The sequence below is a fragment of the Bufo gargarizans genome, chromosome 8, assembly GCF_014858855.1.
Source record: "Bufo gargarizans isolate SCDJY-AF-19 chromosome 8, ASM1485885v1, whole genome shotgun sequence".
Classification (NCBI taxonomy): domain Eukaryota; kingdom Metazoa; phylum Chordata; class Amphibia; order Anura; family Bufonidae; genus Bufo; species Bufo gargarizans.
This window is the reverse complement of record NC_058087.1, coordinates 12,212,185-12,229,924: the sequence shown is the minus strand read 5'-3', so window position 1 is coordinate 12,229,924 and position 17,740 is coordinate 12,212,185. Positions and strand designations below refer to the sequence as shown.

General features: G+C 45.8%; 1 protein-coding gene across 2 annotated transcripts in view; it reads right to left on the bottom strand.

Annotated features, from left to right (window-relative positions):
• Positions 1–17,108, bottom strand: part of STK39 (serine/threonine kinase 39) — a 347,782-nt gene extending 330,674 nt beyond the window's left edge. For both annotated transcript variants that reach the window (XM_044303626.1, XM_044303627.1), the window contains exon 1: positions 16,957–17,108. In XM_044303626.1, the coding sequence (XP_044159561.1) occupies positions 16,957–17,056 (100 nt within the window). In that variant the 5' untranslated portion in view covers positions 17,057–17,108. The remainder of the gene's footprint in view (positions 1–16,956) is intronic.
• Between the last annotated feature and the right edge of the window lie 632 nt (positions 17,109–17,740).

The window sequence follows — 17,740 nt, the reverse complement described above, 5'->3', positions numbered from 1 at the left end:
CAATGGAGGATGTCGGCAGCGGACCACATGCACCACAATGGCATCCTACACAAGATGGAGTAGTGTGTGGATGCAAATATAAAAATACATAAATCACTGCGAAAGGTGCACCACAATGATATGCAACTGACAACACTGGCTGATCCCTCATGCTGATGTTAGGAACTGAGACTTTAGCCAATGTACTCCAGTCAGGAACACATCTGAGCCCTTTTGCACCACCGTTGCACCTGGCAGCCTGTGTCACATGGCCTGTTATGGGTGGGGCTTACAGCCTTATCATCTCTCCCACTGCCTGAGTGATGTCACTATGGAGGTATGTGGGAGCTTGGCTGTAAGTTGTATCTTAGCACCTCTCAGACCGTGTTCACACTCCGTAGGTAGTTTAGTGGTAGGACCCATGCCACTGCTGAGATACCTTGACGGTGGTGCAAAAGGGCTCCGATGTGTTCCTGCTGCTGGGAGCCTGCATCCCTCACCAGAGCTTCGGTGAGCGCAGCAGCTCCCTGAAACGGCTGATCGGCAGGGGAGCAGGACTTGGACCCCAGCTGATGTGGCATTGATGACCTATCCTGAGGATAGGCCATTATTAGCATTTCCCGAATAACCCCGTTTAACAGTGTTCTAAGATGTTCGCATGGACATAGTGACCTGGAGATTGCGATGACTCATTGACTTCTATAGGACAGTGCTGTGGGCATGCTCCGTGAACTATGCAAAGGTCACTGTGCAGCGAGGGGGAGAAGCTGAGTTGTCCCTATTGCCTATTACTAATAGTGGATCCTGCATTATCTATCTATCTATCTGTTATCATTCATTGTAATCCTGCCTGCATTGTTAATTACATGACTGCTGGGAAATGATCTCTACAGAACAGGCAGTCTATTCTTCAGCACAGTGGTCAGGCTGAAAAGTAAAAGATTTTTGTATTATTATTTATTTTTTAAATATACGTAATAACATGGAAATAACACCACCGATAATTGTAAAACAAATGCTTAATATAATAACTGGATCATTCTCCAATGACACATTCACATACTACACGGAGAGCTGGAACTTTCTGGACACATTTGCATTTTGACAGTAGGAGAGTGATGCGAGTGCACAGTCAGACTGACTCTACAGTAAAGTCATGTGAACAGTAGCCGGAGGAGAGAAGTTGTTTAGGAGGATATGTTTGAAGTGGCTACTCGGATAAAGCCCTAATTAATCTGCAATATTCTTTGATGCTGCACAAGTGCTCATCCATAGGAAAGGTCACGTCTGGTTGTCTGCCCTCCTGGCACTTCTCATATAGTAAAAAAATGTATGAAAAAATATCGCAGGCCCACATGGAAACTAATTGAGTAAGGGTACTTTCACACTTGCGTTTTTCTTTTCCGGCATAGAGTTCCGTCACAGGGGCTCTATACCGGAAAATAACTGATCAGGCATATCCCCATGCATTCTGAATGGAGAGTAATCCGTTCAGTTTGCATCAGGATGTCTTCAGTTCAGTTGTTTTGACTGATCAGGCAAAAGAGAAAACCGTAGCATGCTACGGTTTTATCTCCGGCGAAAAAAACTGAAGACTTGCCTGAATGCCTGATCAGGCATTTTTTTCCATAGGAATGCATTAGTGCCGGATCAGGCATTCAAAATACCGGAATGCCGGATCCGTCATTCCGGTCTGCGCATGCGCAGACCTTTAAAAATGAAAAAAAAAAAAAAACGGATCCGTTTTGCCTGATGACACCGGAAAAACTGATCCGGTATTGCAATGCATTTTTCTGACTGATCAGGCATTTTTATGACTGATCAGGATCCTGATCAGTCAGAAAAATGCCTGATCAGTCAGAAAAAATGACATCCGTTTGCATACAGTTTGCCTGATCAGGCAGTCAGTTCAGGCAACGGAACTGCCTGCCGGAATCAAACAACGCAAGTGTGAAAGTACCCTTACATATACAACTATTATAATAAACATGTATTTTTACCTGCCCTATTTAGATATTAACTCCTTAAAGGTGTTTTTCGATATTATGATATGGATGTGGGGATCGGGGGGGGGGGGGGGGGGGGTCCAACATCTTGCTCCCCCACCAATGCTGGAATCATTACGGAAAGCTTCATCTACTGTGCAGCAGCTTTGTTTGTATACTGCTCCCACTCACCTGTTGACCAGTGCTCGTTACGGGCAGTTTGTCTTCCTATGGTAAAAGACCTTCAAGGGGTTGTGCAAGAATGGAAAAACCCCTCGAAAAACTCCCTCACTGGGCGGGACCTGTAAAGGGAAGCTTACCTACCTGCTCCCCGCTCCTTCTCCTCCAGATCTTCAATGCCCTGCTGGGCTCCCTTACAGTAAACATCTGGTTTGACCGTCCCCCCTTAAATCATGACATATGGTCTCATGGGGATCTCTAAGAGGATCTGGTCTCAAACCAGATGTTTACAGTAAGGGAGCCTAGATAAGCATCCAAGGATTGAGGAGAAAGAGCGGGGAGCCAGCACCGGGAAGCAGGTAAGTAAGTCCTGCAAAGTGGGGGGAGCGGAGCGGTTTGCCCCCAAAAAAAACATTCTTGCACAACACTTTTAATGGAATCTAAGGTATTAATGCATGCCAATCAGAATGGAAAATACCATAAGTGTACAAACTATTAGTATTCTTTTACACGGGGGAAATATACAAGCATACAAGTTGATCGGCATTCATATAAAATGAATGGAGAATAAGCCATCGTTACTATAATCATTCATCCTCACACAGATGCACATTTTTTGCAGTCTTGTTTATGCATTAAAAGGGGTATCCCATGATTAATTAAGTCAGATATCATAGCACATCACAGTCTCTTTCTAACTAGGGTTGCACCAGGTATCAAATTATCGATACCCAATCGATACTTTTGTACCGGTATCAATTCGATACTGGGATTTGCCATTTACCGATACCGCAGCATAGTATCAGAGAACATGGAGCTTGCTACTCTCAGCACGCTCCATGTTCCCTCAGCAGCACAGGGGAGAAGAAGGCACTCCCTCCCTCCCCCTGTGCTGCTGCTGCCGCTGAGGAGAGAGAGGGGCGGAGGAGGGGAGCGGCTGTGGCCACTGTGCCATCAATGATGATACCTAAACCATTAATGCAAAAACAGGAGGCGGGTGCCAGCGGTAGAATCACATAGCCGGCACCCGACCTCTATGACAGGCAGCTGCGATATGCGGCAGTTAAACCTTCAGGTGACGCAGCTGGGGGTTAACTGACGCTGATCGCAGCTCCCTGTCATAGAGGTCGGGTGCCGGCACCAGCTTCCTGTATTTGTATTAATGGTTTAAAAACATTGGTGGCACAGTGCGCCCCCCCCCCAGTATTAAATCATTGGTGGCGCAGTGCACCCCCAACCTCCCCACAGTATCAAATCAATGGTGCAGTGGATACAGGGTCCCCTCCCCTCCTTCTCATTGGTGTTGCAGTGGCAGTTGTGATCGGAGCCCCAGCAGTGTAATCCTGGGGCTCTGATCGGTTACCATGGCAGCCAGGACGCTACTCAAGCCCTGGCTGCCATGGTAAGCTCCCTGCTGCTGTATGTACTATGCACAGGGCAGCAGGGAGAGTGTGAAGTCATATTCACCCTAATAGAGCTCTATCAGGGTGAATAGGACAAGGGATGAAAAGATCCCAGGTTCTAGCCCCTAAGGGGAAAATAGTTAACAAGTAAAAATAAAAAAGTAAAAAAAAAACAGCAAAATATTACGGTAAGTATAAATCACCCCCTTTCCCAATTTTACATATAAAATATATAAACAATAAATAAATAAACATGGTAAGGTACATATCGCCACGTCCGAAAAGTCCAAACTATTAAAATATAAAAAAATATCTCCTATGCGGCGAATGCTGCAACCGAAAAAAAAAAACGGGCGATTCGCCATTTTTTAGTCACCTTGTCCCCCCAAAAAATAGCATAGGTGTCACGTTCGGGTTTGGGAGGGAAACACCACACTGAACATAGGAGGGAAAGGGGTGAGGGAATAAGGCCTGGAAACTAGGGAAAGGAGGTGGACACCTCCTACTAAAACCCTAATCAAAGTCCTGACTAACTACCAGTATGAACAGACCCCAGAGGTAGGTGAATTCATACACAGGAATACCTAATGTCCTAACTCACCCTATAGGACCCTGGTACTAATGTCAGGACTGAGACAACCTGTTCCTCCAAAAGGAAGGACGAACAGGAGTCTCCCTCAGGCCTTAACACAAATGACAGGGAAATGCAACACACAAAATAACCCAAGCAAAATACAAAAGGGAAAGAAAACACTTAACTATAAGTGGCTATGGCAGCACCAGGAACTCAGCTGAGATCCACACACCAGCTATCCATAACTCAAACTGAGGCTATAAACCACACAGCATAGTGGGAGAACCAACTATAAATAGAGAAGGTTAAATGACCATAATAGCCACACCTGGGGGAAGAAGGTGTGACAAGCACCAGAAACAACACAGACGTAATTTGATCCAAACAGAAAACCTGTCAGATCAAACCACGTGTTGCCAGTCTCACCGATCTCCTGCCACATTTCGCAAGAACGTCCGTGACAATAGGACTGTTCGATTAAGGGCCGGCCGTTCCATAAAATGCGGAATGCACATGGCTTTTTTCGTGTATTATTTTTTTCGCGTGGTATTGAATGGTATTGAGTATTGCAATACTTTTTTATGGTATCGAAATCGAATCAAAATTTTGGTATCGTGACCAGGGGTGTATCTATCACAAGGCAAACAAGGCATTTGCCTAGGGCGGCACTTGCCAATGGGGCGGCAAAATGCCTTGTTTGCTTAGTGATAGTTACACAATATGCAAAATATTTTTTTTTTTGCCCCTTGTCCGATCCGATCCTTCACTATGCGAGCGGCATCGCCGGCGCCACATAGTGAAGGAGTTGAAAGACTTACTTCCTCCTCCTCCTGACTTCCTCCCGACCTCCCCTGCCTTTTGCGTCCGCGCGTTAGGGGGGTGCCCGAGTTTAGTCTCGCCTAGGGCAGCACAAAACCAAGATACACCACTGATCGTGACAACCCTATTTCTAACAAAGCTAGAACCAGCCCTGTACCTCACATGGATCCAGAGATCTCCCCATTCATTGTTACAATTGCTCTGCTACATTTATTTTAAGCTGGCAGCTAATTGGCGTGTCATTTCTCGAGGCTATGTCCCTTCTCAGAGGGCATGTCCTTTCTGCTCAAGCCCTCTCCCTGTAACTGTCACAGCTTCAAAAAGAAAACCCAGCTGGAGGCAGTTTAAGGAAGGAACTGAGCATGTGCGTCCACCTCATAGAGGTGGACAAAAAAAGTAAGGAAAAGAACAAACAGCAGGTGGCGCTATACAGATACATTTTAGTGAATAGCTCACTGGCTATACTACATTTTAAATCGCATGCAATTAGAAAAGTATTTAAATCCAGAAGCTGGTTTGAAAAATGTAGAATATGTTTTCATGGGACAACCCCTGTAAAGATCTGATCAGCCGACAAATGAGCTTCAGGCCTATGACCAGGAATGAGGCATTTCCTCTGTAAAACGCCCCTATGCCTCAAACCTCTGTGCCTCCCAATATACTCAAGGAGAGGAGCAGAATGTTCACTTACAGATCTGTGCTAAAATAAGAACTTCAAGGCTTTAGCTCAAAGGTGAGAAAGCAAATATTTTGACAAGTTTAACTTGCAGAGAGTTCATGTCACATCACTGCTTAAAATGTCTCATTTCCAGTCCTCTAATATTCCAGGTCACCTATATACACACATACTGTATATGTGCACAGGTATATGGTCATTTAGTGACTCAGAAATGTGGCATGAACAGAATCCGTGCTTTTTTCCTGTATTGAAGCAAGGATTCCTAGGACAGAACTGTAAGTCTCATCATATACTGACTCCTCATCTGGCAGGTACTGTAAGTCCTATGTAAAATCACAAACACCACACAGTGATTTCATAATCTTTTGTGCCAACTGAGCTCTGCAAGTGGATACGAAATAGCTTAAAAAGCTATAAAGAACCCCTGTTTTTTTTGTTTTGTTTTTTGTTTTAAAAGTTTCTTTTCATTATTAGAAAAAGACAACCCCTGTTTTTGACCTATTTTTTTTTTAAACTTAACTTTTATTAGAATGATAAACACCCAAAACTTAACAAAATTTAGGCTACTTTCACACTTGCGGCAGAGTGATCCGGCAAGCAGTTCCATCGCCGGAACTGCCTGCCAGATCCAGCAATCTGCCTGCAAACAGACAGCATTTGGATGTGGATCCGTATTACAAATGCATTGCAAGAACGGATCCGTCTTTCCGATGTCATCCGAAGAAACGGATCCGTTATATATTTTTTTTTCACATTTTTACCGGTCTGCACATGCGCATACCAAAAGGATGGATCCGGCATTGCGGTTTTTTTAATGCCGGATCCGGCACTAATGCCTTTCAATGTAAATTAATTTCGGATCCGGCATTCCGGCAACTGATCCGGAATTTTGGACGGAGATAATACCGCAGCATGTCTTTCCTCTGTCCAAAACGCCGTTCACTGACTGAACAGAAGACATCCTGATCGGATTTTTCTCCATTCAGAATGCATGGGGATGAAACTGATCAGTTATTTTCCGGTATTGAGCCCCTAGGACAGAAATCAGTGCCGGAAAAGAAAACCGCTAGTGTGAAAGTACCCTAATTAAAATCTCCCTGTACAAATCCTGTGCAATGTCTTATAGCGCTAATAGAGTCATGGTAAGAGTGGTGCTGGAACTCGCTGGTGCAATCTCAGTAAATAGCCTGCGCAAACACCTGCGATATGAGCAAACAGGCTCATATCGGGAGGAGCTCTGCGCATGTTCCATCCCACTTCACTTGAACGGTCTCTATCTGAATGCTGTATATATTCATATCGGTCACTTGCTCATGGGTTTTTCTCTGTATGCATATTCTTAGATTAAACCTCAAATGTATCAATATACACTAGTTACCTGCAACTTCCAATCAGCCTCTACATTCAGCAGTTCATCATGATGTTAAATGACTTTATTTATATGCCAAATGCTATCTGATCTTGTATCATTAATTCTACAGTCACATGCCTGGTAATTTTTGGGTGCTGTCCCTATCAATGGAACCCCTAACCCATGGATACACTCTTTTTTTAAAGCACCACGCTCCACAGTATACTTAGACCAATATTACCAACAAGACCACTATATAAAGGCCAAATAATACCACTCCACCATTACCATACCTATTTAGGTCCCGTCCCGGTCAGTAATAATTCCATTTATCCCACTCAGTGACTTACAGTTGATGTCTCATCTACATAATCTGACACACAGAACACACCTATGTATTAATAAGGCCTTCTTATGGCCATTCAGGTCCCAGACCCACTCAGTAGTACCTTCCATTTAGGCCTCGATAGTTATAATGCCCTCCTGCAGTGCCTCCAGCAGATATTATGCCCCCTGTAGTGCCCTCTTTACATATAATGCCCGCCAGTAGTGCCCTCTGTATATATACACACACACACACTGTGGGAGATTTATCAAACTGGTGTAAAGTAGAAGTGGCTTAGTTGTTCATAGCAACCAATCAGATTCCACCTTTCATTTTTCACAGTTCCTTTGGAAAATGAAAGGAGGAATCTGATTGGTTGCTATGGGCGACTAAGCCAGTTCTACTTTACACCAGTTTGATAAATCTCCCCCACTGTGTTTGTAGTAATTTATTGTGCGCCATTAAATATTTAGTAATCACTAAATAAAAGATACTTTTCCTGTTATCCTTAAGGGGGTTTTCCAAGTGTTTTTACTGATGACCTATCCTCATCAGTCATCAGTATTTAACTCTTTGAGAAGGCATTGGGATTCTCAGTAGCACTACGGCCTTCTCCTTCCTCACTAAGTACAGCGCCATACATTGTATAGTGGCTGTGCTCGGTATCGCATCCCAGCCCCATTCACTTCAATGGGTCTGAGCCACGTGACCGAAGACCGTGACAGCACACGACCTAGTACTACCGCAAGCGCCGCTGCCTTCTCAAACGGCTGTTCAGTGGGGGACCCAGGGGTTGCATAGGTCATCAGTAAGATGATGATCAGAGTGCATATGGATGTATCTGTAGATGTCAGTACATTTTACATTGGAAGAATACTTTTGAGGTTTTTAGTCAAAGAATGCCCCTCTGGTAAGGCGTCTGCCTCCCATACAGCAGGTCCTGGGCTTGAGACCAGCAGAGACAATCTGGAAAAGAAGGGGCTGTCACTTCTCCTGAAATACGTCTCTCTGCAGTCTCCATGTAATACCAATTCTGGAGCATCTTTTCTTATGACTCTGGGATATGCCATTCCTTTATTATTCCTGCTAAAAGTTTACAAATACAATTCCAGCAATCTGCAGTTAAGGTACTGCTGGGTGTAACCAGTGGCGGGTGTGTGTGACTATCCAATCAGAGCTGTTGGTGTCAGACAGTGCAAGGACACGCCCCCAACTGGTGACACCCAACTGTACCTTTACTGAAGGCTCTCAGCAATTCATTCATAACTTCTAGCAAGTAGTTACTAAGAGAGACATGTCAGGAGAGGATATATATTACCATATACCGCTGCCATTACAGCTCCTACAGGGGTGACAGCATGCCAGAATAGCTTGCCTTCATTTTACCCCCCTTACCACCAAGTGCCACACATGTATGGTGCTTGGTACAGAGCTTTAATCCTGAAATCTAGCAGGAACAGGTCAGGTCCCCGGCTGTCAGTCACAGCCTGCGAGCGTGAGAAGAGAGAAGCCGGTTATTGCCACTTCTGTCCTGTCCTCTGCTCGGTGCATGGATCTCAATGAGCGCCATGTAGTGAATAGCGGAAGTGGCGGTCATGTGTCTTGGGCATACCATACAAAAGCTCCTGGCTTTTATGAGACCCTGATCGGCTTTCCCCAAATAACAAAGTCTTCGACCAATAAAGCTAAAAAAAAGAATAAAGAGAATGCCAAAAAACATATTAATAAATAGCTCAATGTGTCACGTAAAAGAAAGGTCACAAAATTATTTTGGTAGTCCAACAAAAAAGGTACAACCGTTAAACCACCACATATGCTAAAAGTGTCTGGCCATTAAGGTCTTTTCAGGCTGATCATTGAGGGGTTAATGGAGACTGACTGTGAATAGGTGGCTAAGGGTACTTTCACACTTGCGGCAGAGGATTCCGGCAGGCACTTCCGTCGCCGGAACTGCCTGCCGGATCCGTCAAAATGTATGCAAACTGATGGCATTTGTCAGACAGATCAGGATCATGTTGATGTTCCCTGCAATAGAGAGTGCCCCGGAGGATTTCGTGCTGTCTTCCCCTCCACTGCACGCCGGCCCAGGGAGCTACAGAAAAGTGAGTACAACTACTGCACCCATTCGGCACACCACCACTCTCACTCACTCACTACACCCCTGTGGCCTGGTACGCTGCACTAACTGCTTGCATTCGCCATGTAATAACAATACTGGATCATCTCTTCAATTTTTCATACAACTGTTTTGTGCCATCCCTCTGTTATTCCTACTAGACGTTTATTTATGAGTGTATTGCCAGTAGTTTGCCATTACAGTCCAAATACGTATTACCTGTTGGGGGGGGGGGTGTCCCTGCGCAGTCTGACACTGGCAGCACTAATTGGATAATGTCAGACTGGGCAAGGACACCCCCCCAACTGGTGACACCCAGTTTGACCCATATTGCAGACTATTAGCAATTTGTTTATAAACTGGGATGAGTGAACTTGTGTTTTCGGGTTATGTAAAAATTCCGTTATGGATTCCGCTGCCACGGACCATAAGTTAGCGGAATCCATAACGGGATTCTTACCGAACCCAAACCTTGTTTGACGAATTTGAAAACACAAGTTTGCTCATCCCTATTCATAAACTTCTAGTAGGAATAACACAAGCTCCAGGATTTTTATTAAATGTGGAATGCCAGCAGACATATCAGGAGAGGAGACGGGTCCTCTTTAAAGGGGTTCTGCAGTTTGTTTTAACTGATGATCTATCCTCTGGATAGATCATCAGCATCTGATCGGCGGGGATCTGACACCCGGGACCCCCCGCCGATCAGCTGTTTGAGAAGGCAGCGGCGCTCCAGCAGCGCTGCGGCCTTCTCACTGTTTACCGCAGGCCCAGTGACGTCACAACTAGTATCACTGGCCTGGGCGGGGCTAAGCTCCATTCAAGTGAACAGAGCTTAGCCCCGCCCAGGCTAGTTGATACTAGTTGTGACGTCACTGGGCCTGCAATAAACAGTGAGAAGGCCGCAGTGCTCCCCTCCTTCTCAAACAGCTGATCGGCAGGGGTCCCGGGTGTCAGATCCCCGCCGATCAGATGCTGATGATCTATCCAGAGAATAGATCATCAGTTAAAACAAACTGAAGAACCCCTTTAAAGTATTGAGTCCCTTTAAAACCTTACTTTTAATTTCCTCTTTCTCTAATATAAAACGTATAAAACTCAGCCTCCGCTATAGGAAACAAAAGCTTCCTAAACGTCATAAAGGGCGCTCTATTCAGATTGCAACCTAGATAATAGAGAAAGTGGAGAAAATGGAGAAGTACAGATGTGCAAGCTCCAGAACGTGGCTGTGCGACCAGAGAGAAATGTTTTACCAATAAACTTGCTGTAAGAAAACACAAGAAACAATGTATCGAATCCTTTCTGTGCAGCCCTGCTTCATGCATGGGGCATATAGATATATAATGGTATATATACAATCATCACTCCGCTATATACTCCATGGTAGCGACACAGCTAAATATAGGCCACGCTGCTTCTGGCCTATCAGTCTTCAGGGGATTCAACCCAGGAACTGAGAAAGCGATATCTCAATTAAACGGCGGTAAGACATTATTCAAAACTGCTACTGAAACCCGTTACCGCGCACGAACCTGCTGGACCTTTCATACAGGAGACTGACTGATGTCCAGTACTGCAAAAATGACATCTTTTGGGGAGGCAGACTGTCATTTACAACCAAAATGCATCCACCCGACTGCGCTCGCGGCTCCGGAGCCGTAATGTGACCTATTGCTTATGTATCATTATATGGCGATACATTGTATGCTGCACGGACTGCAGAAACGCATCACAGGATGTATCATCCTAAATCATGTATGGAGTCTACAAGGCACACAGAGGATGGACAGAAGAGGTATTGGACATACAGGTGTAGCAGACTGAAGGGTTAATGCAGCAGACCTGAGTTTGTCTTTTGGCACAACTCATCATTATAAGACAATGGGACATTCTGTATGAATCAATTTTGGTCCATTGCCAAGTGGTACACCGGTGTGTAACGTTAGTACTCCTCAGCGGTGAGGAATACTACAGGCTGTAACTCACCTTACAGAACTTCACTGTACAGAAAAATGGCTACAAAAAGCTACATTGTCATCGGTTGTCACCTCCTGTTTCGATCACTTAAAACTATAAGCCTTTGGGACAAGAGCTGCCCTTGCCCTGGAGGACTTGTCACATCCGCCACAGAACATTGATTTCTGGAAATAGTGTAATGCTTCATTTGCCCTGTGGGGGCACTGCAGAGGCGCTATTTGTGTTATTTAGGGTTCATTCACACAACCGTATGTACTTTGCGGTCTGCAAAAAATACGGATGACGTACGTGTGACGTCTGTGTTTCATCTGTTTTTTGCGGATCCATTGAAACAAGGCCTATTCTTGTCCGCAAAACGGAGAAGAATAGGATGCTTTATCTTTTTTGCCGGACTGCAGAACAGACATATGGACGCAGACAGCACAGTGCTGTCCGTATTTTTTGCGGAGCCGTTGAAATGAATGGGTCCGCATCCAATCCGCAAAAAACGTGGACCAAAAATGTATTTGTGTGCATGGGGCACGGGGCCTAAAACCTACCCTCAAGAGGAGTATCATGCCGTCTGTAAAAATGGCAAATGCTACATCTGTAGTAAAAAAATAAAGGGGATTCCCGGGCACTGTCCAGATTTTGTAATCTTCATATGTAGCATTGTAGAGCCACTGCAGAGATCACAGGGCCACACAGAAGCAGATGAACGACCCCCCCCCCCCCCGGCCCTCTCATCGATATCGTTAAATTTCTTCATCTTCTCCTCCACCATGTCCACTTCATGGACTAGATAAGCGCAAACATAATACATATTCAAACCAAAACCCCCTTTCTCTCGTGGCCCCTCAATAAAGCCATGATCCTGCTGTGGGTCCCTGCCCGAGTCAGAATGGGGTGCCTTAGGTCTAACCGAGGAAAACTATTCTCGGGGTTCAACCCCCATATCATCAAAGTCTAATAGGTTTTGATTAAAAGAAATAGACACTAGTGGCAATTTATGGTCTCCAAAGGTAGCTCTGATTTTCTTGCTCACTGGACCTTTGGTGCCCACTATGGCATCAGATGATGAGCCCACCATAGGATCTTCTGGTACTCTGGTGGGCCAATCCGATGCTGGTCCCAGCTGCCAACCTCCTCTTCTTGACACATATCAATGTGAACCACCTGCCCCTGATTAAAGGGGTTGTCAAAGAATGAAAACTTATCACCTGTCCACAGTGGGACCCCCACCGATCACAATAAAAGGGCTCCTGTGTTGTCTGTTTTTATTCGAGACTTTTTATAAAATTGCTTCATTTAATAAATGATTTGAAGCAATAAAAATGTCTGAAAAGATAAATATATCCTGTATTCGATTCAGTGCCTTCACTCCAGCATTCTGGCTTCAAACAGTCTCAAAACTGAGCTTTTGCAATTTTTTGGGCTCACTTGCATAAAACTGTTTGTGTGCTTAGCTAGGTTAATGGGTTTCACTCCAGATTTATCTCACTTCAGTAGAAGGATGGAGTAGGAAAACTGGAGTAGCTTTTCTAGACAAAGTTGTTAGGTTTAAAGAGTCACTTTACTTTCACACAATTTAATTTCCTTTAAAGGGGGTGAACCCGGACACAACCCGATCTGCACTCGTTCACTACGAATGAGTGGAGCATCTGAGTTTTTCACGTTCCGATGCTCCTCCTTCCCCTGCGCTGAATCGCGCAGGTCAAGGGAATTTTCTTGAGATCCGGTGATGTACCGGGCTCTCCATGAGTTAACTTACTCACGCTAACGCTGCGATGCTCCCCCTTTCTCTGCAGGACAGGGGGTGTTTGTTTACATTTGGACACTGCTAGGCAGAGGCTTCCGCCCAGCAGTGAGCCCGGTGACGTCACCAGCACTAATCGGCAGTCTTTTCACTACTATAGCCTGTATTTACAGGCTAGGGCAGCACTAAAGATCACCCATTAGAGCCGGTGCTGTCACTGGGATCACTGCTAGGCGGAAGCCTCTGCCTAGCAGTGTCCAAATGTAAACAAACAGCCCTTCTCCTGCGCTATTCAGCGCAGGGCAAAGGAGATCATTGGAGAGTTAGTTAAAAGCTCCAATGCTCCACTCTTTCATGGTGAATTCATTCATTCAGCTTAAAGGGGTTGTCCGGTTTCAGAGCTGAATCCGGACATACCCTTATTTTCCCCTCGGCATGCTCCGATGCGCTCTCTTGCCCTGCGCTAAATCGCACAGGGCATTGGCTCTTTTGTTTTCAATAACACACTGCCGGGCGGAAACTTCTGCCCGGCAGTGTGTTCAGTGACATCACCGGCTCTGATGGGCGGGCTTTAGTGCGGCTAGGACTGCGCTAAATCCCGCCCATCAGTGCCGGTGACGTCACCGGGGTTCCTGGCAGCCCCATGGAGAGCCCCGGTACGTCACCGGATCTCCAAAAAATGCCTTTTCCCTGCGCGATTTAGCGCAGGGCAAAGGAGAGCATGAACTGCTCCGATGCTTCTGTCAGGTGGGCTGCCGGGGTGAAAATGGAGGGATGTCCGGGTTCAGCTCTGAACCCGGACAACCCCTTTAACAGCGAATGGTGTAATTAACAAATTTCTAAATCACTTTATTTAAATAAAACTGCCTGCATCCACCTGAAAAAAAGTCACAAACCTAACTTGCAGTCCACTATCTGTTGTCAGGTGAGACCCACTCCTAGTAACAGAGACTGAAAAGCCAGCTCACTTGAAACGGGAGCGTGTCAGAGCTAGCTGATATCCTGAGCCACAACAATACAGTGCTGGCAAAATTCACAGAAGGGAGACTCCCCCCTGCTGCTGAGTGAAATGCATCCCCCCTGCTGCTGAGTGAAATGCATCCCCCCTGCTTCTGAGTGAAATGCATCTAGCTGTGTAACTGAAACAAGGAATAATATGCTGAACAAGCACAAAAAACATCTGTTCCTTCACAGCTGTGAATGTAAAAAGAAGCTCAGCCATTATGCAAACTTTTTTTGTAAACTCGGGTAAGCTTGAAGACAAATTTATCAAGCATGCGACATTTGATAAATGTGGCATAAAGTACACAAACACAGACTCCAGCAAGACTGACTTTAAATATAACCCTACTGATTAATTACCCCCAATGAATAAACATTATTTATCATTATATACCTGTGAGGACATCCATAACCAGCACGCTCACTATGAATTATACGTTACAATGTATAGTCACCAGCAATTAGGGAAGGGATGATCAATAACGACCTCAATAATCATTGCGTCTGTAGTAGGGAAAAAAATATAATAAAATACCTGAATTCCCTTAGTGATTGGAAACAATTACTGGACATGTTTTAAAATTCTTATCAAAAAAATAAGCAAAGGAATTTTAATGACGCAGATGGTTTATTAAAGGGGTTGGCCCATCTCACACATCCATGGCATATCATTTTCTATATTCCCCATTGAAGTGAAGGGGAGCGCACCGTGCATGCGTGGCCACCCTCCGTTCACCGCTATGGGAGTTCTGAAAATAGCTGGCTGGTAGCTCTGTTATTTCCAGCAGTCACAATGCGGTGAATGGAGAGGTGGCCGCGCATGCGCAGTGTGCTCTCCATTTAGCCAAAATAGCCGAGGGCACTCACTCAGCTAAGTTTGGAAGTCCCATAGCAGTGAATGGAAAGCATGCCGCGTTCCGGATATAGGAGCAGGTCCTAGAGGTGAGACATGCACCTATCTGACATTGATGGCATATCCTAGAGGAGACATGCCAACAAAGTCTGAGATAAAAAATACCCCTTTAACCCCTTAATGGGATATTATAGAACTTAGATATTGATGGCAACTTTTTGGGGATACATATAACTTCAGGGCGGAAAAAACAGCAGCAATTCTGACATTGATTTTATTTAAAATTTTAATACTGATGACCTAACCTCAGGATAGGTCATCAGTATCCGATCAGTGTGGGACCCCCGCCGATCAGCTGTTTGAGAAGACACTGGTGCTCCTGTGGGCGCCATGGCCTTCTCACAGCTTTTCCTAGGCCATGTGACAACATGTTCATTGGTCACGCGGCCTAGGCCCAGCTCAGCCCTACAGAAGTAAATGGGGCTGAGCGCGATGCCAATGTACTGCGCTGTGCTTGCTGAGCTGAGAGAAGGCTGCTCCCAGGAGGGATAGGCGTTTTGCGGACAAGGATGGGCATTGTTACAATGGATCCGCAAAAAAAATGGATGCAATATGGATGCCACATGGACGTCATCCATATTTTTGGCGGATCCGTGTTTTGTAGACCGCTAAATACATACGGTTGTGTGCATGAGCGCTTACATATGAGTTATGGTAGCATGCTCCGGCTGAGGATCAGGCTACCAGATCTCACAGTATTCGCCACTGCCAGATACAACCATGTCCCGCCGAATCCATGCTGACCATAATGAGATCTGGACGCTCCCCAGAAAATATGCCGGGATTTGGCTGAACAAAAAAACGCTGAACGCAACTGTTTTTGTCTTGCCGATCCCCGGCATACTTGCCGTGAAGTGGCTGGATCTCTGCCGGATCTCATTCGTATCTGGGTGAGCACCGGTAGCCTGCCCCCCCGCGCGCTGGATCGGTCAACTGGAATTTAAACGTAAGGCCTCGTTCACACCTCCGCTTGTGGATCTGGAAGGCTGTTCGGACACAGAGCAACCTGCCTGATCTCACGGATTGACTGCAATGGGGTCCGGAGGTGATCCGGCCAATTTCGGGTTTCGGCAGGAAGAAAACGGTTCCATGCAGCAGTTTATGTCTGGCCACTTTTGCTGGAAATCGGACGGTGAAGTAGAAGATACGTCAACGCCCTGAGCCGTAACAGCCTCTCGGATCCAGAAACAGAGGTGCGAACGAGGCCCAACTGTGATCAGGACCTAAACAGATGTTTCCTGTTGACTGACAGCAAGCAGAGATGTTGAAAAACCCAGCAGTGACACAGAAACTATATTGAACTTTTTTTATTTATTATACGATAAATAACCTATATTTGTCAGAACCGGAATACTCCTTTAACGTGGACGAATGTTTGCATCCATTTACGTATTCTAAACCAGAAAAGGAATCGCAACATTGTAAAACGCGTCCCATTCATTCGGAGACTGGATCGGTTGATCACAGGCGATGGCTTTCCTGGCACAGACGGACTCTACGTCTTAGGCCGGCCGTACACTGGGCACATGACCCAAGTTGTAAAATGCCACAGGATGCTGTAAGGCGGCATGACCAAGCATCGCCCTGTCCTTGAGGGCCATCACCCAATGTCTCCTGTGCCTGGATCCCAGCCTCCCAGTGATGAGGATGATGAGACTACACAGGGGACCCGGGGAGATTGGGTGTAGTAGGTGTGACCTTAAAGGGGAAGCACACAGTGACAGGGGACACCTCTCTGCTGCGGGGGGGAGTGATGATGCAAGGGAACTTTCTCAGCCCTTGCTCTGGGTATCTATAGCACAGACCCCGTGACTGCAGTGCCAGCCGGGCACAGGGAGGCCTAGGGCTCCGCTGCCACCTGAGAGATGCCCGGCTGGCACACACACTGCGGGACACACAAGAGATGACATGCACTAACCAATGACCTCCTGGAGCTCGTAGCTGTCCCTGCAGATGGGCCACCCGAGGGGCTGCGCCGGGGGCTGGCTGTGCACCGGGGACTCGGTCTGCTCTGCCATCCTGGTGGTGACGGTGATGCTGCTGCGGGCTGGCACCTCACTGCTCACTGACAGCCGGGCAGGCACAGGGCTGGGGAGGAGGAGGAGGGGGAGGGGGAGGTGCAGCCGGTGCTTCCTCCTGCTGACAGGGGCGGGAGGTGGCGCCTCCTCAGCGGCGAGCCCCCTGCCCGGCCGAGGAGACCCGGGGTCGGGCGCAGCGGGCGTCTGCGGTGCGGGGCGCGGCTCCTCCGGATCCAGAGAGATGAGGGGACATTGGAGACAGGACACCAGTGCTTAGTACTGCCATCTTATATACTTTACTGCTATCTGTCTGCTTTATATGTCTCCTAGTTTATTATATTTTAAGATAAAAATAAAATTCGCAATATACAAAGTATATACAATATATATAGAGAGACCTGGCCTTCTATCTATCTATCTATTATCTATCTTTTAGCTATCACTCTATCTATTGCTCTATCTATCTATTATCTTTTATCTGTCACTCTATCTATCTATCCATATCTATTTATTTATGTATCTATCATCTATCCCTCTATCTATCTATAAATTATCTATCCATCTCTTATCTATCTATCTATCTATTATCTAATTATCAATCTATCTATCGCTGTATTTATCTATTATCTAATTATCTATCTATATATTATATATTTATTATCTATCTATTATCTAATTATCTAT